This window comes from Muscardinus avellanarius (assembly GCF_963383645.1).
Source record: "Muscardinus avellanarius genome assembly, chromosome: 1".
NCBI lineage: Eukaryota > Metazoa > Chordata > Mammalia > Rodentia > Gliridae > Muscardinus > Muscardinus avellanarius.
In genome coordinates, this window is record NC_137786.1 from 95,901,488 (window position 1) to 95,925,386 (window position 23,899).

Consider the following 23,899-nt stretch of genomic DNA (forward strand, 5'->3'; position numbering starts at 1 on the left):
GTTCCTCAAATTCAGATTCAGAATTTTGTCAGCTTCATGAAAATGGATCTGTGCCATTTCAATATTTTCCCTTCTAACAGATGGCTTGATGTTAAGCTTTGTTCACAAAGCATGCTGAAGAGACTGCAGGAGGAAAAGGGCTTTGCTTCTCAGCCTGGTGTGCTTGCCTGACAGGCTTCTGTGGCATTCATAGTTTTCTCTAGCACTGACTCCCGCAGTGCACATAGCTTCTCCAGTTGCCAGCTCTTGGAATTCATGTGGCCAGCAGCTTCCCCTAGCACCAACCTTGGACAGTTCTATAGCAGTGCTTTCAATTAGACATCTTATGAAAAGCTTTCCTGGCACCCTAGACGGCTGACATCCAGCAAGTTCCAGAAGACAGCCCTCCAGCAAGCTCTTCCTGCACCGCACCATGGTGATTTCTCTGTCACCCAGTGTGCCACAGCTGTGCCATTTCCATCCAGGCTGGGATCTCAGCCCTGGGGTGGAGTGGAGACTCTTCTTTGGGTGTCCTATCTTAGCCTGGCAAGTGATAGCTGCTCCTTGTATGTGCTTTTCCTATATTCTTTATAATTTCTTATTAGTCAATCCCATGTTACTTAAATATATTGTTACAGGTAGTATGTCTTTAAACTTCATTATTGGCCCATTTCTTTCTCACATAACTATAATCATGAATCTCTTTCAATTCTCTATCCAATACTCAAAATAGACTCTGCTTGAGAGAACTCAAGTGTGCTACAAATAAACAAGAAGGGATATTATTTATAGTAACTTACATGTGGGGAGGTTACTCCAGGCTAACTATATTTATTTCAATGGGTTCAATATCTCTTTCTGATTAGTATCTGCATACATGTAGTGCTAACAGACACTTGAAATTTCATGTGTGTCAAAATAACCTACTGCCTTGGTACTGACCTATATTTAAGATGATCCGGGATCATTTATTAAGCAACAAGAGTAAAAGAGACCATTTGATGGCCAATGCTACGAAAATCTGTAACAATTCAAAACCACATCTAGACCTTTAGGTAGTATAGTTACTTTCAAGAATTAGTTCTAGTAAGACAACTAAGTAACCTAAATAACCCAAACTGAAATATATCTAGGTTCAAAGTAGCATAATTCTTTGTCAGCACAAAATTTAATTTCAAAGGAATAAGATAGAATTTACTTTTTAAAAATGAAAATTTATAACAAATGATTTGATGCCAATTTGGAATCAATACCATTGAATTAAGATTTGCTAGATGATTAACACTTGGTTGACTGCTGATTAGAATAGACCGATGAATACTGCCTTTGAATACTGATTGAGAGCTTACTATCATACCAGGCATTTTGCTAAATGCTTTACCTACCATACTCTCAAAATAACCCATGACCAAACCCTCGAGTTCTTTCAAGATGCCAAGCAAATGGCACATTTCCCAGCAGTAATAGTAAAGTGTTAAATTTTCAACACTTCTTTTGAAAGATATACCTATATTATAGAAATTCATAATTACTAGGGTAAAAGTAAAAGATGTTTTATTGTGAAATCAGATCAAAGAGATGTACCCTATCTTGGTCACTCAACAGTTATGTAACTCAGAGAAGTCAGTAATCCTTATATACTGTTTCTGATTCAAGTTATTATATTGTACCATTATTTATATATGCCAGAATTTGGCTAGCTTAAATACTCTGGCAAAAGTCCTAAGCATATCCTGTCTTGTGATGTTCTTTCTGACTTTTCTTTTAGTATACAGTATTTCTGCAATGGTATTTTTGAGAAAAATATACACTATAAAGTGTAAATGAAAGCAATGATCTCCATGGGAAGATTAAAGATAAGTAAAACAAGTGATGCCTAAGCAGAACTAATGTAAGTGCATGTATGCAGCACAAGTGTGTGTGTAGATGGATATTCACCATCTAAGTTAGCAATCTAAATGGACATTTTGATCTCAGAAAAAAAATCATGATAAATGTTGTTTTAATGCTACTGAGAATTACTAATTTTTGAAATTAGTAATCTTTGAAATCTTACTAATTTTTGTTCTCTCACCTCTGGCTTATTCACCAGTTATTGATATTCTTCTGTTCTAGACATCACTTTAGAAGTAGTGATTTAAAGAAAGAATTTTTAGACGGGTGTGGTGGCACACGGTTGTAAACCCAGCACTTGGAAGGCTGAGAGAGGAGGATCACACAGGTTCGAAGCCAGCCTCAGCTACTGAGTGAGGCTCTCAGCAACTTAGTGAGACCCTGTTTCCAAATAAAATATAAAATAGGTCTGGGAGTATAGCCCAGAGGTAGAAAAGCCCCTGAGTTCCACCCCCAGTACCACCAAAAACAAAGAAAAAAAAATTTTTAAGAGTGTAATTCATTAGTGTAGTGGAAGTTCCTATATATGAAAATACAGGAGATTTTACACTTAGGCAAATATGTTTAAGAACAAGTTTTTCTGTTTCAGTAAAAAAAAAAAAATCACATAATAAGAGAAACTTGGGCAGTAAATGTGCCATATTTATGAAAGTATATAAATATGTTGTGTAGGGATGGGTGGGAGCTATCCCCCCCAACTCCATTAGGAAGCAACACAGGATTTAGAAGTCATGAGAACAAAATAATGTCTTGTAATATACCCTTAGGGATTTTCAGTTTCATTTCACAAACACATCTACACATGTGTAGACTGAATACAAACACATCTATATACATCTGCATGTGTGTAGTCTCATACAGCATAACCCAATAGGGAAAAAGTGTATTTTTCTAAACTTGAAGCAAAAAAATTTCTAGTCTACAATAAAAACTGCGAAATATTGCAGTTTGAGGCAAATTGGCAGGATAGTAAATATAATTTATGTAATATATTGGTAACATTCAGTATTCAATAATTGCTATTAAATTGACAGGAAAATGATTCACCTTTTCTTAAGACAAAAAAACTTTAAATCTTTAACCTTTATATTTTGTGCCCCATCAACTTTACAAAGGCATGAGAGTTAGTAAAATACCTCCATAGCTTGGGCTAAGCGTTCTTCTAGGGCCATGTAGGTGAGGAACTGAGGATCCACATAAGAAATAGCTTCAGCAACTCCTAGTCCATCCGCAAAACCATCAAATAGGCTGAAAACAAACAAACAAAATCCATAACTGTGGTTTGGAAGATCACATGCTAAGGACATAATTATATGAGCATACTGATAAGTCAGTAAATATCTGTGAGGAGAAAATATTAAAATATTTTAATATAAAATTTGTGAAGTGAGGGGCAGGAGGGACCCAACAGAATAGCCAAGTGCTGAGCATCAGGAGTTATAACACCACTATTTCACACAACAGGCTGCAATACTCTGCACAAAGTTTATGGGAAATATTTCTTTCTGCAATTCCAGTTCTGATTCTGAGGACTGCTTAAAGGTAGTACTTTTTCCTACCCAACTCTTCCCCTCTATTTCTTCTGTTGATTATAGTTTCTAATCTGAGTGTAGGTGAGAATATGAGAAGGAAAAAGTTACTATGTTTAATTCTAACATTAGTCAAGACCCTTATTTTTCCCTCCCACTTTGTATTGCTTAATTACTTTAGGTCTAAACATATTTTATTTTCAAGCCTTTCCAATTAATCTCTTTTCTTGAACTCTGTTAAGAATTAGGCCTCTTCATTATTATACAGCTTGAAAATTATTTTGATCCTAACTGTTCATTTATTTTTATTTTTCTAATGGACTATAAGCCCCTGAAGAAAAACACATTTCATTCTGGTATTAATCTTTGTTCTCTACCCCTAGACACACACAGATTTCTCCTTTTATTCTAGTCCTAAAAATACTAAGTATTTCAAAATTTGCAAACCATACGAATGTTCTTAGTCTTCTTTTCTCTAATCTTGCTTCCCTTGGAAATTACATTCAATCCCATTTATTCAATTATCCTCTCTGCAGTTAATTCTAAAATCTCTACCTAATTCTAAACCCCCTGTTGAGCTCTTGACCTACATTTCTAGTCTCCAGGGCATATATGTGGATATAGTCCAACTATCTCACAGATCGAAAATCTTTAAAACACTTGTTTAAAGGCAATCTTCTGTTAACTTCCACATCCTATCTGAATTTTAATATCACAGTCCAAAACATCCCGTCATACAAAGTCACTGAAAAAATAGTGCTGATGTCAACTCATGTGCCATCATTAAAATTATAAATAAAATGCAAAGAGAAACAAAATGGTTATTATAAAGAACATACTACAGCTTTAATAGTCCTTGAAAATCAATAAACATCATACAGTACAAAAAGGAACATTCTCATACAATCATAAATTTTAGAGGTAATCAAGAATTACTAAACCTACACACCCTAGTGAAAATGAAACTCCTTCATCAGTGTGATGTAATACAAAGAGCCAGAGATTTAACTGAGTCATAGTTAACTTGAAAAAATTATTTAATGTGACTGTTTCTTCACCTACAAAACAAAGTAGATGCACAAAGGTGCCTGGCACAGAGATGGCACTACTTAAAACATTCAAGAAATAGTAGACACATTCCCTCCATGCAGAAAATACATTGCTTTCTAAGATGGTATGTGTCAGGATGAGGTAGCTCTTCTAGAAGTTTAAAATTTATGGAAGTAAAATTCCTTTTACCCTTTTGTTATATTTTGCCTATTGAATCAATCCAAACTATGTCTACTTTCTCTCTACAGAAAATCCCTTTAAGTAAGTGTAGTCAATTACCTCCTAATAATTATTTTCTTCTTCTGGCTAAACAAACCTAAATACTCAAAGTTGTAGTTTGGCAACTACAAAACAATCAGTTAGGGACAGGCATGATGGTGCATGCTTGTAATCCCAGCTTTTGGGAGGCTGAGATAGGATCACAGTTCATGGATAGCCTCGGCTACTTGGTGAGGCCATCTGCAACTCAGTGAGATCCTGTTTCAAAATAAAGAATAAAAAAATAGAGCTGGGAATGTAACTCGGAGGTAGAATGCTGCTAGGTTCCATCCCCAGTACCCCCCCACACACACACACAAATATCAGTTTCTATTAAAAATTCTAACATCAATCATTTGGCAATCACCATGATTAATTCTTGTTTCAGACAAAAGTCACTAATGATGTTAAAATTAGTGGACTGATAGCTTAAGAACAGGTTATTTACAATCTCCAAGTATTAACCCATTATCTATCTATTGATTACAAAGGGAAAAATGGCAACTGTACAGTGTGAAAATCTGAATTAATACAACTAGTAATGAGATAATTTGCCACCATGTGCCTTCTGCTGTGTACTAAGGACAAAACATTGCTTTTCTGGTGTTTGTGCTAAAAATTTTAAACTCAAAGCTATTTCTAACATCAGAAAAATATAACTTAAGGAACATTCTACAATTAAGTAGCCAATAATTTCTTAAAATGTCAGGATTATGAAAAAGAAAGACAGATTGAGGAAGTGTCCAGATTAAAGGACACTAAACTAAATGCAAGCAACAATTCCAGAGGTCCTGGATTAGAACAGAAAAAAATTTTCTAAAAGTGTTGGTGGGACAAGTACAGACATTAGAACAAGGTCTGTAGATTAGATAATTAGTACTTTATCAGTGCTAATTTTATGATTTTAATAATTTTAGTGTGTAATGTAAGTAAATGCTGTTTTTAGGAAATTTATTCTAGAATATTCACAAGTAAATAAATTATGTGCAATTTACTCTAAGAGGGTCAAAAAAATCTTAACCATAAATGGAGAGGGAATAGTAAGTAAGAGAATGATAACATTTTAAAATGTTAACATTTAGGGCATCTTAGTCAAGAATATATGGGAATTCTCTGTACTATTTTGCCACTTTTCTGCAAGCCTAAAATTATTTTTAAAAAGTATATAAATTAAGCCATAGTAATATTCATACAGAATTAACTTGTTAGCTTATTATAATAAGTTAACCTTTATAATTCTAACAGGAAGATAGAGCTAGAGGAGTTATCAAAGAGTAAGTAACTGGTAGAAGTGAGATTTGTCTAAGTCCATAACCATGTTTTCTCCATGTCATTTCCTACCACAACAAGCTTTCAGATACTCTAGGTACTTTACAACCCTTCTGTAATTTCAGTAAAAACAAAGAAACAAACTAGATAAAGGACTTTCCTCATTTTTCTTAAAAGTAAAATAAGAACCCAAAACTCTGTCATTGTTTTTTCTAAGTATGTCAACATTTGACTTTAGATATGAGAACTGCTACTGTTTGCCATGGCCTTTCCTTTCAATTATTAAGGTGAGAAGCTACATTAATATGAAAAGAAAACCCGACTTTCACCTTAATAACTTTAGCCATTACCATAGATCCAACCATTGAGGTGTTGACATATTTAGATTCAAAAAGCAACCTTCAAAAATTTTATTTCATAATCAATGCTAAAATGCTCCCCAAAGTAAAAAGAAAACGTTGAAGCTCTAAGTAGTATCTCTAAAACCTTTAAACAATAGCCATATCCAGACAGAACATCAGTGAAATAGAACCTGAAGTAAAGATTTTCAAATTTAAGTTAAAATTATATTCAATAAAGACATACTGTCCCTTTAAATTTTATGTATAATAATCTTATGGAATAAAAAGAAGTACATAACAAGCCACCCCATATACCTTAATAATATGGACTTTGTTATCTGTTCTGAAGGGAATAACTAAATTTAATGGGAGGGAATAGTTCATTGCACTTTGTCGATGTGTAATCTACTAAATCTTAGTGTACCTACAGGATAGTCATTTAATAATGGAGCCCTAAAAAAATTATTTTTGGAGCCAGGCATGGTAGCCCACGATTGTAATCCTAATACCTAGGAGGCTGAGACAGGAGGATTGCACAGATTCGAAGCCAGCCTCAGCTACTTAGTGTGGCTCTCAGCAACCCAGTGAGACCCTGTTTCCAAATAAAATATAAAATAGGTCTGGGAGTATAGCCCAAAGATAGAAAAAAAGCCCCTTGCCCAGTACCACCAAAATAAATAAATAAATAAATTAATTAATTAATTAACTAACTTTAGAATCTTAAAAACATGCAACAGAAAAAAATGTCCTCAAAGGAAACCACAATTGCCTCCAAACATGTATAGATGATATTAAACAGACGGTTCATCAATCTGCTGAACACTTTCAACAATGACTTTGCATAATGGACACAGAAGGCTTCAGAATTAAGAAGTGTAGTAGGAAGGTATAGGGAGACATATGAGAGAGGAAAAGAAAGAAGCCTTAAGGTCAGCAAGGCCCAATGGATTCTTTACAATGTGTGGGAAGTCAGAAAACGGCTTTAAACAATGGGAATGTTTAAAGTGAAATTACAAATTATATCGCTTTGATGAAACCCCATTTCTACGTTCACAAAATGGCTGATAAAAATAAAAGTCTGCTCTGCATAAGTGTTCTCCCCTCCCAGCGTGGAGGAATAAAAGGAAAAGACAGGATCTCAAGATGTTGAGTTTCTTTTCTGAAGAAGTACAAAAAGTAGCTAGCATACACACAAAGAAAAATTGAAAACACAGTCTTAAAAACATAAGTTCTAGCTTAAACTTTGTTAAAGAAACTAGTGTTAATAAATTTAAAGAGAAACTGCTGGTCTGTCCACTTCAGCTTTGTTTTAAGCGCATTTCATATTGTTGTCTGTGTTGTAATTCATACTTTTGATACCATTTCTGATGTGTAAAATTGGTTGTCTTGTAAATATCTTATAAAGAGTTCAATTGTAAATAAAACTATTGTGGCTGTTAAAAAAACATAAGTTCTAGAAACAGACCAATCAAAGGAAGGAATGACTTTTTATTTTTCTAAGTTTTTATAATAGAATTATAACTTGAATGAAAGACAAATTCTCAAAAATAATTTATGCAGAAATAGAAATCAAGGAAAATATACCAAGCCATATTTTTCCCCAGAAAACGTAACAAAAAGGGACCAGCAGAAAATAAATCTCTTTACAGCTCAATAATTAGCTGTTTCCAATGAACTACTGTGCATTTAGTGATAAGACCAACCTTATAAAACAAAATAGGTAAATTCTGAGCACTGTACTTAAGAAGTTAACAACTCTACTACAATGCACTTTACTTACATGTTACTTTTATTTAAAGCTCACTATTCTTTGTCAGTATAAAGTAAATTTAATATTTTTAATATCTGAAAAGGTATAGTATCATATTCCATATTTTACAAACATGGAAGGAATAGGAAGGATAGAAAACAACAGCTGTACGCTTAAGATTCTTCTGATTCGATCACAGGTTCTTAAATTCTTTAAGTTGTATTCATTCAGAACCTGTATTTTTTTTTTAAAAAAATTTCACTACATGAAACAGGACATATACAGCAAAATCAAAAAAAGTCTTAAACTCAAAACATCCAAAATGTACATGTAAGTAGGATAAAAGTGAGCTTCAGGAGAGCTAAAAATCAAAGAAGGAAGAGGTTTCCAATCAGAGAAAGTAGAAGTCGATGTAGAAACTAACATATGACAAAATTCTCAGTAGCTTAGTGAGACCTTGGGAGTATAGCTTGGGGTAGAATGCCCCTCGTTTCAATTTTTAGTACCACGAAAATGAAAACAAAAAAGAGCAACATTTGAAATGAGCTTCTAAGAAGATGATTAACAGATGAAAAAAATCAGAATACTTCTTACCTATCAGAGATTTAATTCTTGCAAATTTGGAATCATGAGGGAATTTAACTCTAAGCAATTAAGCATGCTAACCACACTGCTGCATACCTCCAGTCCACATCTAAGTCCTCGCTCACACTGGAGTCATCCTCAAGGTTGTTGTTGCCATCCAGCATGAAAGCTTCCGGCTGTGCAAACTCATTGGCAGGCTCGTTCCCCTCATCACTGCTGCTCTCGTTGACCTCGCTGTACTGCAGCCATGGGATCTCGCCCTCTTCCAGGGATGTCTGTTCCCTAACATAAACATTGCAAAGGAGAAAAAATATTCATATGCATTCCATCACCACCACTAAAATAATAAAACTACTCAGATAATCCTGAGAAAAGATTTTACAAAAACATGTTATTCTAAGCACAATGAAAAACCTTGAAGCCACAAAAACTTTACAATATACATAGTAATGAAAACAGTCAAACCCCCGAAATTTGAAAGTTCACATTGAGAAAAATTAATTTTTACTTAAACATATGAGACACAAAGGTATTTCTTAAAGTATAAAATGTAAAAGCAAACCAACAGGGAAGAGACCAGACACATCAACAGAAAGGAGCAAAGTATATAATTAGCTGGCAGAAAAGAGAGTTTAAATAGCTCTTAAAAGGCCAGTGCAGGGGCCTCCGAGATCAGGATCAGAGCCTGCAGAGGGGTTGGGCCGGTGCGGGGCCAGCGGCTGGCATCGGAGCCTTCCGTGAGGCAAGGCCGCTATTGAGGCCTCCGAGGCTGGGATCGGAGCCTGCCGAGGGGTTAGGCCAGAGCTGGGACCAGCGAGGCTGGGATAGGAGCCTGCCGTGAGACAAGGCCGGTGCTGGGGCCTCTGAGGCCAGAATCCGAGCCTGTCGAGGGGTCAGGCCGGTGCCAGGGGCCTCCGAGGCCAGGATCAGAGCCTGCTGAGGGGTTAGGCCGGTGCTGGGGCCAGCGGCCGGCATCAGAGCCTTCCATGAGGCAAGGCCGCTATTGAGGCCTCCAAGGCCAGGATCGTAGCCTGCCGTGGGGTTAGGCAGGTGCTGGAGCTAGCAAGGCCGACATCGGAGCCTGCCATGAGACAAGGCCGGTGCTGGGGCCTCCGAGGCCGGGATCGGAGCCAGCTGAGGGGTTAGGCCAGTGTTGGGGCCAGCGAGACCAGAATCGGGGCCTCCCATGAGGCAAGGCCGCTGCTTGAGCCAGCGAGGTCTGGATCAGTGCACCGGTAGCCAGGCCACAACTGGGGCCGTCAAGAGTGGGATCGGTATTTGCAACGCGGCATGCACAGAGAAATATCGCAGAAAATTAAAACCAGATGCTTCCCCTAATCAGCAATAACTAGGAGGAAAGGAGCAACAGGAAGTGGTCGAGCTATAGAAAGGGCCTTATAGTGAAGCAATTAAGGTGACCAATCAGAGGGTATGGAATAGGGGAGGATGGAGCCTCTTTAAAAAGCAGGAGGTACATAAACATATGTATCGAAGTTAATCACCAAACAAGCATGGGATGAGGGAGGGGGAGGGAATGGGATGGGGACTGGATGAGGGCTAATTGGATGATGTGTGCTTGTATATCCTCTCAAGTCTTGTATTCCAATGTGATGTATGATTACAATGCACCAATAAAAATAAAAAATAAAAATATAAATAAAAATATTCATTCTACCTATGCCCCCCCAAAATAGCTCTTAAATACATGAAGAGATGCCTCACCTCACAAATACACTAAATGTAAACTAAAACAACAGAAAATATCATTTTTCAAAAATTGGTGAATTTAAAAAATTCTGATATGTTCTTCGCAAAGATTTAAAAAAAGGAAGTAAAAATGTAACTGATGCAATTTTTTATAGAGATAAGACAATAGCTACAGATTAAGTGTTTTGCTTCTAGATACTTCTCCTAAAAAAAGTATATACATTTTTTTGTAGCCAAAACTGAAAAAACTTAAATGTCTACCAAAAAAAATTAGTAACCAAGTCTTATTATACAGCCATATTCTATATGTATGCAAGTATATGGAACAATTAAAATATAGCTCTATAAACAAAACACAAACAAAAGCAAGATATTCACAGTGTAACTACATAATTTGCCATCAGTTGTATAAATAAATGAAGAGGACTGTCTACTTATATATGCTTTCACATGTGTAGAATACTTTTAGAAGTTCACAAGCTGGTTTCACTGATTTTTAACTGGCCTTTTCATACTGTCTGAATTCACTCTTTCTCAGGTGTATATAAATGTTTATTCTTAAAATGTAATTTTATTTTTTTATCATGAGAAATTAAACCAACAATAGCTACCTTGGCAATGAATGTTTCAATTCATTAAACATTTCCAAAGCACTAAACCCTGTATCACTGATAGGTAAGGCTGTATTGACTCCTACTATTTCAGAATTCATCTATTAAATTAACTCACAGTAAAAAGAGCAATTATGTGGCTCATGTGACCAATTATTAAGGAGTCATAACATCGTTTGCATATTAGATCTAAATACAGCTAAAGCTAACGATGTTTAACATTCAACAAATGTTAAAACTTTGAAGGAATTCTTAATTTCAACCATGGTAGTTTCTTCCTCCTGTATTCAAAGCTATGTATTATATGGAGGACTCAGAATTTTGAAAATGTATTAATTTATTATCTTCTATTCTCTTTGTTCCATATTAGGTTTTTGAAAACTACTAGATTTAGTTAGTCCATCAGAATTATGCATTTGACATTCAGTATAGCCCATCATTCTGAATATATGACTACATAATTTTGAATGTGAACTATATTAACTGAAGAGAAACTTTGTGGATGTACAAATATCATGATAATATAAGAGCAACTTTATTAAATAGTCTGAGTCACTGTTAAAAAATAAAAATAAAATCTACAGGTAGATTCACAAAACAATGTTCTAGCTATAAAAGCAGGTCTAAACAGAAAAAATATATATAATTTTATTTTTTATGGCAATGTAAAACATTGATTTTGAGCTAATTTGGGCCTCTTAAATTAGCAAATTTTTAAGTGCAGAAAACTAAGAAAGTACTTTAAGAACTTATATGACTTTTAGAAAATAAAAAATAGGTTATTAAAATTGGCAAAGTTAGGCCGGGCGTGGTGGTGCACACTTGTAATCCCCGTGCTTGGGAGGCGGAGACAGAAGGATTGCACAGGTTTGAAGCCAGCTGTGCTGGCTTAAGAGACCCTGTTTCCAAAAATAAAAAAGTATAAAATAGGTCTGGGAGTGTAGCCCGAGGTACAAGGGCTTCCAGGAACCCCAGTACCACCAAAAAAAAAAAAAAAGGCAAAGTTAAACTTAAGTTTAAGTCTTAAGAAGTGGTTATACAACAATTTATGTACTCCAGCGTTAAGAGCATCTCTAATTGAATTTTATTTATATTTGGTGGAAACTTAACATTGGAGCATTAAAAACCATGCATACAGCTGGCCCTCTCTATTCCCGGGTTCTACATCATAGGGTTCAAACAATCTCAAGCTAAAAATACTCAGGAAAAAATTGTGAGTTTACCGAACATGCATAAACTTTTTTTCTTGTCATTATTCTCTAATAAAACACAACAAATATTTACGTAGCATTTATAATGCATTAGATATTAAAATTAATCTAGATGATTTAAAGTACACGGGGGAATTATACAGGAGATTGTGTGTAGGTTATATGCAAATGACTATTTTATATAAGGGACTTGAGCATCCACAGATTGTGATACTGGCAGAAGCAATCCCCAGTAGATACTACTATATAGAAAAGATTCAAGCCAGGCATGGTGGTGCATGCTTGTAATCCCAGCATTTGGGAGGCAGAGACAGGAGGACTGCAGTTTGTGGCCAGCCTCAGCTACTTAAAGAGGCCCTTTGCAACTAAGTGAAACCCTGTTTCAAAAAAAATAAAGACTAAAAAATAGGGCTGGGGGGTTTGGCTTGGGGGTAAAATGCCCCTGGATTCAATCCTTAGTACTGCAAAAAAAAAAAAAAAAGAAAAAAAAGAAAAAAAATGCAGGCATTATTTACCTAAGACTCAATGTGTTTTAATACATGGAAATAGTATCTTCTTATAAACACAAATCCATAAATTTCTTTAAATAACTTCTAGTAAGCTATACTTCAAAATAACAAATTATAAAACATGGCATCTAATATGGCCAGTCTAGTAAAATCAGAGAAACACAAGAGAATGCTTATTTTCTTTAAGCTTTAATATGTAATGCATAAAGTGGATATTTTCCTTTTGTGCAGCATAATCTAGATCCAACAAAAATTACTCACAGAATAGAAGAGAAATATAAGATAAAACTAAAAATTAAACTACAAATTATTATTTTTTTATGTACTGGGGATGAGACCCAGGGGCATTTTACCTCTGAGCTAAACCCCCAGACCTATTTTTTATTCCTTATTTTGAAACAGTATCTCACTAAGTTGTGGAGGGTCTTGCTAAGTGCCTGAGGCTAGTCTCAAACTGTGATCCTCCTGTCTCCCAAGTACTGAGATTACAAGTGTGTACCAAAATTAATTACTAACAGATCTCTGTCCACACCCTGATGACAGCACTGGTCACACTGTTTTGTGGTCCAGCTGGTGAGTCACCTGTTTCCTCTACTTGACCAGCAGCTAGCTTCTACAGGGCTTACAGTGTTGCACTGTAGCTTCATCTAACACATACTTCATATATACTAGGTACTCTATATCTGTTGCAAATGTAATAATAAATCATTGAAAATAGCTTTTAAAAACAATTTAATGATTAAGCCTGGACAGTTGTAAAAATTTCTGTTATTTCTAATGTACTTCTAACCCAAACATACATTTTCCTGCTAAAAAGTTATCACAATGACTTGGTTACTCTGTGCTTCAGATATACAACAGTAAGTTCAATTAAATATACTGGTGAAAATAACTCAGTTTAAGAAAAATAATTAAGAACTTGGGGGGGGGGTTGAACTCAAAGAAGAACAAAACTAAAATAAGGAATTGTTCTGACTCTACAAAATTACATACTATTAATACTCTTAACTATGTAAGCAATTCTTGACTACATTTTTTTTAACATCCAATTCCATCTTTTCATTCTATACTAACAGTTGTAAGAACAGAAAATAAGTTTCATATGGCAAATGTTATCAACATGTTATGTAAAGTACATACAAATTTCTACCACTGAATACAAAATTTACCAGGCTGGAAGATGGGTACTATGCTGGGCCACAATTGGCTTGATAGTATAAAAATAGAAATTTGGTTCAAAGACAACATCAGGAACTTCGTGAGACCCTGTTTCAAAATAAAATAGGGCTGGGGTATAGCTCAGAGGTAAACAGCTGCTGGATTCAATCCCCAGTACTACACACACACACACACACACACACACACACACACACACACACACACATACTTATACATTTATCTTTTATTTTGTGAAGCTAGCAGCAGAAAAAAAATGTCCTGGATGATAGGTCGGGGTCCCCCCCCAGACCCCACAGCGGGGACACAAGGCAGAACCCCGGAAGCTAGAAGCAGAGATACTGTGAGACTCCAAATATCTCGAGACAGACTCCAGGCATCTCGAGACTATGTATGTTGGAGAGAATTGGCATTTCCACACTGCCCGCCCTACCCTCAACCTCCCCCCCCCAACTTTAAATATTGAGATACTTCCGCTCCCACGCGGGACTCTGCTGACCGCATGGCTCTTTGGTCCCTTCCCCTGGCCCCGCATGGTGGGCAGACCTGCCAGAAGGTCCAGTTGATTAAAGCAGCTTTTGATAACTAGGCTGGTGTTTACCTCCTTTGTGACCTCCCTGCTCAATTTCAAAGTTACACTCATGAGAATGCAAGAATATACAGCTGAATGCTTCAAAAATCTGACATAGATTTAAAATAACTTAACCTTTCCTTGTATACTTTTGCCTTTTATTATTTCCCCAATATGCCATGCTAAGACCTCCACTATAATCATTATAAATACACTGCTAGTGAGCACCCCTTTCTCAATTACTAATTTAAACTTTAGTAATTTTTTAATGCTTCCCTTCTGAGAATGATTTCTATTGATTTGTTACTGTTATACTCTTCACTGGATCAAGAAAATATCACTCCAATATTAGTTTGAGTTTTCATCATACATATGAGGTCTCTATTACTATTTTTGGTTTTCTTTGCACCACATCTATAGGATATATATATTAAGGGTTTTTGCCTGTATATGGCTACTGTGGTGAAAGATAATTATAGATTTTCTATGTGAATCTGAGGTAGAATAGAAATACTAGGTAAAAAAGAGATTTGGAAAGGAAAGGAAAATAAACTTTTAAAATCTGGAAAGGTCATAAATGTCCAACTCTCTATATAGGGTGTGTCTTAGCAGAAGCCTGGAAGAGTGCACACCCTTAATCACAAAGGCCCTCTCTCTACCTGAGATTCCATTAGGAGGGACAAGGTCGAATACCACCCAGCCACAAGCAATCCATTCTGGGAGGTGACGTCCAGACCTCAAATCCAGACATGGGTCCCTAGTCACCCTGCGCTTTAGAGGCCTCATGCTTTTGAGATGGCCAGCATTTCTCTGGAATGTGTCTTTACTTGAATTAAAACCTCTGCCTTTATCTGTGAATAATGAGTGCTGAAATTCTTTTCGCCACAGAAACCAAGAACCTAGGAAAGTTACTGTGTTTTCCCATGAAAAATCCCATTTTTGGAAACTTAGATTGATAATTTTTCCTTTTTTTAAGAAGATGCATTTAAAAATTCAGATTTATTTCCAATAATTTTAAGATTTTGACACCAATTTTAACAAATAAAATTAAATTTATAATTTTCTTACTATACTTTTGGTAAGAGAATTCTGCTGGAATTATAGGATAAGTTTGAAAAGTAGTTCTTTTAGTTTGAAGGAGTTCTTTTTCTATTCTTTGGAAGAATTTACATAAGAGTAAAATGATCTTGTACCAGTATTGGGAATGGCCTAGAAAGATTTGAGAAAGCTCTGATTATTAATATATTTCAAAAATTGGGTGTGGGGCAAATCTGTGAAAGGACTTGGTCTCTGCCTAGCAGCAGGCAACTATTCTAATGTAAATTAACCTAGGAAAAGGTAACTAGCAAGTCCATAGGAAAGGGGCACTAGGACTTCCTCATCCTCATTCTAAAGGCAGGTCTACATTATAACTGGATAATCTAGCTAGGATGGGAGGAAGGGGTCGACCTTCATGAAAGGAGACACCTTGAAAGAACTTTACAGGACCTTTTACTACATCAGATTACGTAAACAAGATGGAGGACATCATGTATAAAGTCTGTTCCGTGCTTTGTATTTCGGTGAATTCGTTCGAACCACCCCCTCATGTTATTATCTTCTGTATTTCTATCTATTTTTCTTTTCTTTTTTTTTTTTTGGTGGGCCTGGGGGTGGAACCCAGAGGCTTTCTACCTCCGGGCTATACTCCCAGACCCATTTTATATTTTATTTGGAAACAGGGTCTCACTAAGTTGCTGAAAGCCTCACTAAGTAGCTGAGGCTGGCTTCGAACCTGCGTGATCCTCCTGTCTCAGCCTCCCAAGCGCGGGGAATACAAGCGTGTGCCACCACGCCCAGCTTTGTATTTCTATCTTTTTAATAAACTTCTTTAAATCTTCAGCAAAAGTTCAGGCTATTGCTTATTTATCCTTAGCTCAGGACAAGAACCCACACTTTTTATCTTTTTCTGTTTTTGTGGTTTTATTGGGAAATTATTCCCAGGGGTCTAACAAAGATCCCTGGGGACAATTTCCCCCAAACTATAACATCTACTTCCAAACCATAACAATCTGACCCTTGAAAATGTAGTTTAACAGAATTCAGCTCTAAAAACCCACCTGACTCAGATGTTTCTTAATGGGAAGAGACTTTTTTATTTTTTTGGTGGTACTGGAGGTGGAACCCAGAGGCTTTCTACTTCCGGGCTATACTCCCAGACCCATTTTTTATATTTTATTTGGAAACAGGGTCTCACTAAGTTGCTGAGAGCCTCACTAAGTACCTGAGGCTGGCTTCGAACCTGCACAACCTTCCTGTCTCAGCCTTCCAAGCGCGGGGATTAAAAGTGTGCGCCACCACACCCGGCTGGGAAGAGATTTTAAACAATTGATTCCACATTTGTAACAGCTATAAGATTATTCAGACTTCTAATTTTTTCCTAAGTTTCGTAAATTCTATTTTTCTAGAAATCTGTCTATATCTTCTAAGTTTACAAATTCACCACCATAAAATTAATAGTACTCTGTTCAGTCTACCCAATCTTTGTTATCTTTGTAGTTGTATCCACTTCTATATTTCAGTACTATCTTTATGCCCTGTCTTTATTTTCTTTTGCACTATCCAAATGGATGGTGAATTTTTGGTAATCTTTTCAAAATATCAACAACTTTTTTTTTTTTTTTTTTTTTTTGGTGGTACTGGGGATGGAACCCAGGGACTTTTCTACCTCCCGGCTAAGGGCTCAACCTATTATATATTTTATTTGGAAACATGGTCTCACCAAGTTACTGATAGCCTCACTAAGTAGCTGAGGCTGGCTGCAAATCTGTGAGATCCTCCTTTCTCAGCCTCCCAAGTACTGGAATTACAAGAGATTCTCCTGTCTCAGCCTCCCAAGTACAAGATTACAAGCGTGCACCACCACACCTGGCTTCAACTTCTGACTTCTTTAATCTTCACTCTAACTTTTTTCTAATCTATACCTATATCTATAAACCCTTATCTTTCCTAAACTTTTTTCTAATCTATACCTATATCTATACACCCTTATCTTTCCTAATACTATGTCTTATCTCCTTTGGTTCTGTTTATTCTAATATTCCTTTTCTATTTTAATTTAAATGTTGTTAGGGAAATAAAAACTCTTACACATTGTTGGTGGGATGATAAATTAGTATAACCACTATGTAGATAGATAGCCTTCTCTGTTGTTGTTAGTCTTTTTTCTTTTTAACATAAGCATTTACAATAATATTTTTCCCTTTCTTTAAAAAATTTGCATTAATTAGTGCATTGTAATTATATATTATAGGAAGGTTGGAAGTGATACAAACATGTACAGACACAGCAGTTGGTGTATTTCCCTCTGGATCTCTTACTCCCCCATACACACACCGTTCCCCTGTACATGTTAGTGAGATTGGTAGTGATACGTTCCTACATGAACATAGCATTACCTGAACTGTTTCCTTTCTCAGTCCTCCTTTTTCTCCTAATCCCCTTTCACTATTCTATTGCTCCCTCATTTATCTAAAGCCTGTTTTGTCTTTTATTTTCTACTATCCATATATGAGAGAAAGCATTCAACCCTTGACTTTCTGAGACTAGCTGATATAATTTGGTTTAATATTCCATAGTTTCATCCATTTCTTTGCAAATAGCATAATTTTGTTCTTGATAGCTGAATAAAATTCCATTATGTGCATACACAACATTTTCTTTATCCAATCATCTAGGTTTATCCATTCATCTAGACACCTAGGTTGGTTGGCTACTGTGAACTATATTGTTATAAATATGGATATTCATGTATCACTACAGTATTCTGATTTTAATTCTTCTGTAAAGATACCAAGGAGGGGTATAGCTATGCCATATGGTTCCATTTCTATTTTCTTAAGGAACCATTCTGATCTTCATAGTGGTTATATTAATTTACATTCCCACCAATAGTGTGTAAGAGTTCCTATTTCTCTATATCCTCCCTAGTGTTAATTCTTGATGATGGCAAATCTAACTGGAGTTAGACAGAATCTCAATGTAGTTTTGATTTGCATTTCCCTAATTGCTAATGATGTTAAACATTTTTCATATATGTATTAGCCATTTGTATTTCTATTTTGAAGTGTCTATTCAGTTGAACTGTCCATTTTTATTGTTTTTTCAGTGTTAATATTTTTTAGTTCTTTATAATTTCTAGATATTAGTCCTGTGGCAAAGATTTTTCTTTCATTTTGTAGGCTCTCTCTTCACTCCTGTTTCCTTTGCTGCCATATCATTTATTGATTATTTCCTGAGCTTTGGGGATGTTACTGAGAAAGTCTCTAGCAGGGGCGTATATGCTGGAGAAATCTGTCCTGTTTTCTTCTAGTAACTGCCAAATTTATGATCTAATTTCTAGATCTTTGATCCATCATGAGTTGACTCTTATGCACAATGAGTGAGGTCTAATTTCATTTTTCTAAAGATGGATATCCAGGTTTTTCCAGTACTTATTGATAAGGGTTGTCTTGCTTTAGAGTATGTTTTTGGCTCCTTTGTCAAAAAAATTAATGGCTTTAAGTGTGAGCATTTGTCTGGATTTTCTACTCTTTTGGTCTTTGTGTCTGTTTTAGTGCCAATACCATGCTGTTTTTGTTACTATAGCTCTGTAGCTTAATTTGAAATCAGGTATTGTGATGCTTCCAGCATGGTTCTTATTGCTCTGAATTACTTTTTTTTTTTTTTTTTTTGGTACTGGGGTACCTGGAAACCCTTCTACCCCTGGGCTACACTCCCAGACCTAGTTTTTAATATTTTTATTTAGAAACAGGGTCTCTTAAGCCAGCAAGGCTGGCTTCAAACCTGCGTGATCTTCCCGTCTCCGCCTCCCAAGCACGAGGATTATAAGCGTGTGCCACAACGCCCGGCTCCTCTGAATTACTTTAAATTTCACTGCATTCCTCAAACTTCAACAAGTGCTCTTTTTAAAATTAATTTATAAGCATTTTTAAAGTTCTATTATCAGCTGGGCATGGTGGCCTACATTTGTAATCCCAACATTTGGGAGGCTGAAACAGGAGGAATGTGGTTGGCAGACAGCCTCAGCTACTTAGTGAGGCCCTTTGCAACTCAGTGAGACCCTGTTACAAAATAAAGAATATTAAAAAAAAAAAATAGGGCTGGGGTGTCACTTGGAGGTATAATGCCCCTAGATTCCATTCCAAGTACCACAAAAAAAAAAAAAGTTTTATTATGACTTCTTTTCCCTACTATTTAGAAGAACAGAATTTAAATCACATAGACTTTTTTTTTTTTAAAGTATATTTTTGCTATTTGTTTCTAAGTTAATTGCATTGTGGTCAGAGAATACAGTTTGCACAATAATTATATGAAGTTGTTTCTGCTGTACTTTGTAACCTAGTACATATCTGGTATTATTTTATTTATTTATTTAGTACTAGGGATTGAACCCAGGGGTATTCTACCTCTGAGCACCCCCTGTCTTTTTTATTTTGAAACAGAGTCTTGCTAAATTGCTAAGGGTCTTGCTAAACTAAGCTGCTGAGGCTGGCCCTGAACCTGTAATCCTTCTGTCTCGGCCTGCCAAGTACTGTAATTACAGGTATGCTCCATGATGCCTGACCATATCTGATTTTCACAACTGCTCCTTGTGTTTGTGTATTCTACAGGATACAGTCTTCATTAAACTCATGCTTATTAAAATCTGCTAAAAATAGGCTAAATTTTTAATATCAATGAATTATTAGTAATTTAGTATGTAAAAATTCCAATGGTAGTAAATTTTTCAATAGCATCTACATAGTTTGGGCATATTTTTATTTATTTGTATAATTTGACTCTACTTCATTGTGTGCATTCAAGTTTAGAACTGCTGCATTTCACTGGTAAAATGATGATCTTTCTCTAATACATTTTTTTTGTCTCTAACTCTACTTTGCAAATGTTAATCTGTTTCAGTTTTCTTTTAGTTAGTATTTGCCTAAAGTATCTTTTTCTACTCTTTACTTCAACTTTTCTCTACTTATATTAGAAAACAGCATTTACCCAAAAAGAATTCAACTGATAAGCTTGATCTTCTACAAACAAAAATTAATCAATTTGTTTTTATTTTAACTATTAATCTCAGGACATTTCCTACATTCTCTCTTTTAATCTGTTTTTACTTCCTATTTTGTGCTTTTTTTCTTCCTTTCATATTCCTTTGAAATGACTTTATTAGTACACTTGGGACTGAACTTAGGGGCATATTACCTCTGAGTGACACACCTAGCGCTTTTTATTTTTTATTTTGAAACAAGGTCTTGCTAAGAAGGTGAGGGTCTCACTTAAGTTGCATAGGCTGGCCTCAAACCTGTGATTTTCTGTCTCAGCAATGGGATTACAGGTGTGTGCCACCACTTCTCAGATTCCTTTGGACCAACATTATTCTTTTTCCATGCCTTAATTCCATTACTCCCCACCCCTATAGATTTCTAAATACATAAATATTGCTTATTATAGTGGTTTTCCTTGGAATATTACCACACATTATTTTAACATAGTGTTAACTAACACATTAGCCCTCTTCAGAACAATACACTTCAATTTTGATCTTCCTCTATTATTTAAATGCTACTGCTGTCCATTGTTTTAGCTCTGTTACCCACCCCCCACCCCTTTTTTTAAGCAAATTACTAGGTTACACTATTGGGTGATATCAATGGAAGCAGTTGATGTTTCCCCCAACAAATACTGTTTATTCTCGTGTATCTCAGTACCTAACTACAAGCAGGAATATCCCCTCAAATTGGATCATTATATCCTAGTTACTTATGGATATGTAGTGCATATCTAAATGGCAGTTAAAATTTCAAAGTAAGTTCTACTTCCCAGTCTTTCCTCTAGACCTCTCTATCTCAGCAAATGACATTAATATCCATCCACTTAATGCTCAAAGAAAAACTCAAGTCATGACCGAGTCTTCATTTTCCATCATTACATCCTATTACTTAGAAATCCAATATACTGTAATCTTATTTACTGAATTCTCATTACACCACTAGTCCAACAGCCTAGCCAAATATCTCTTTAAAAAACTTTAGTCTCACTGTTTTCAAATAAAAAGTATAAAATAGGTCTGGGAGTGTAGCTCGGAGGTAGAAGGGCTTCCAGGAACCCCAGTACCACCAAAAACAAACAAACAAACAAACAAATAAACAAAAAAAAAATTAGTCTCTTTCCACTTCAGTCATCATAAAGCAGTCAGAGTAAGTTTTAAAATATATATCCGATCAATTAATTCCCCTGTTAATAATCTCTCTCAATGCTCTCTGGATGAATTTAAGATGCTATATTGTCTGCACAGTTTGATTCCTGCCTACTTTATCTTTTATTACTCTTCCCTCATTGTGTTTCAGCTTCACTACCTTCCTCACCTTTGTCAAACTTTTCCTATCTGTTCTTACCTTTCCTTTCACCTAGCAAGCTCTTCCTTAACGATTTATCCTTATTTTTTTAGATTCCATCTCAAAAGTCGATTTCTGAGATGTCCTCCCTGACCAATCAACCTAATGAAGTTCTCTATTAGCTACTTTTTATCATACTGCTGTTTTATTCCCTTTGCAGTGAAAATAAGTCTATAATTTGTTATACTTGTATCTTCCTTATTTTCTGCCTCTCCTAGTTATATTTTCTTACAGACTTAATCTCAAGCCAGAAACTTATATAACCTGCAGAATATAAATTTCAATATTAGACCAGGGTAAAAGAGCACTTTTTCCCTTAAGAAAATGTAACTTACCAAAATATATCCCATGAGAGACAAGATAAGTCAGTCATTACAGATGAAAAACTAAAATGATTGAACACATTCTTCTAAAATAAAACACCAAGCCTAAATGGTTTAATATGCAAATACTAACAATCTTTAAAGGAACAAATAATTTAATAAACAGATGCAGAACAGGGAAGAAGAAAAGCATATATCTTTTTTTTTGGGGGGGGGGTGAACATAGCAAGTACTGAACTGATATTGAAACCAGATTCTATAGAGAAGGCCTACTTAAGTATCTCATGTGAAAGTACTATGTAAAATAATAGCAAATAAAATCCAACATGAAACCATGCCTACCTGATCATACTGGATTTATTTCAAGGAGCAAGTATAGCTGAATATTAGTACATTTAGTAACTGAATAATTCCTCATAATCATCAGATCAAAAATGGAAAATCATTATGATCATTTCCATTAATGCTGAAAAGAATTTAATAAAATTCAACAAAAATCCTAGCTAAGGTGGGCAGCCCAGCCGGCTCCTGGGAAGGCCTGGTACCGGGTTGGGGGCCTGGGTTGGGGGCGGGCGGCCCTACCCGCTTCAGGGAAGGCCCGGAGCCAGGCTGGGAGTGGGTGGCCTGACCCGCTCCTAGGAAGGCCTGGTCCCGGGCTGGGGGGGGGGGGGGGAGGCAGCCCTACCTGCTCCTGGGAAAGCCCAGTGCCTGGAGGGAGGCCAAGCTGCGGGTAATGAGGAACTCAGTGCTGTTGTGCTGTGCCGGACCGTGATGTGCTTAGAACAGCAGGGTTCTGCGCAGTTAGGCTATAGGACTCCACTCTTGGAAGGGAGAAAAAATTCATTGCTACCAAGTGCCTGATCCCACAACCTCTTCAAACCACACATACTGTCTTCTCTTATTCAAAAAAAAAAAAAAAAAAAAGAAGAAAGAAAAATAAAAATATTGGAGAGGGGTTAAGATGGCTGCGGCGGCAGCCAGGATTCTGGAGATGCAGACAAAACATATCCAACTGACCTGGAACTTTTGGAAGAATTCCCCGCGAAGGGAGACTGCTTCTTCCTTACATGCTTAAGAATCCTGAACATCATCTGTAATGAGGGAGCTCAGCAGAGACCTAGGAGGAAGGCGGTGTTGGCAGCGGCGGCGGTGGAGGCTTGTATTTGGGAGAGACAGAGATCTGATCCAACCCACCCTGATCTTCTGAAGAAATTGCCCTAAAGGTGTAATGCTACAGTCACACATGCTCAGGAATACTGGACAACATGCAGTGTGGAAAAAGAGTTTGGGAAAGAATTGAGATGGTGGAGGCAGTGGCAACGGCAGCTGCCAGTACTTAGGAGAGGCAGAGATCTGATGCAACACACCTGGATCTTTTGAAGAAATAACCCCAGAGGCAGAATGCTACCACCACGCACACTTGGGAACTTGGGACAACATGCTGTGTGAACAGGGTGCTCGGATTGAAGCCTGCCAAGGGATGAGGCCGGTGCCGAGGACAGCGAGGCCAGGATTAGAGCCTGCTGTGAGGCAAGGCCGGTGCAGGGGCCTCGGAGGCCGGGATCAGAGCCTGCCGAGGGATTAGACTGGTGCCGGGGCCAGCAAAGCCAGGATTGGGGCCTACTGTGAGTCAAGGCTGGAACTGGGGTCTCTGAGGCTGGGATAGGAGCTTTGTGAGGGGTGAGGCCAGTGCCAGGGCCAGCCTGGTCG

The 23,899-nt window shown here is 36.5% G+C and overlaps 1 protein-coding gene across 2 annotated transcripts in view; it reads right to left on the reverse strand.

Annotated features, from left to right (window-relative positions):
• Positions 1-23,899, reverse strand: part of PJA2 (praja ring finger ubiquitin ligase 2) — a gene marked incomplete at both ends in the record, with an annotated part of 52,359 nt that overhangs the window by 11,353 nt on the left and 17,107 nt on the right. For both annotated transcript variants that reach the window (XM_080711900.1, XM_080711899.1), the window contains 2 exons: positions 3,009-3,120; positions 8,751-8,936. In XM_080711900.1, coding sequence (XP_080568026.1) covers positions 3,009-3,120; positions 8,751-8,936 — 298 coding nt within the window. The remainder of the gene's footprint in view (positions 1-3,008; positions 3,121-8,750; positions 8,937-23,899) is intronic.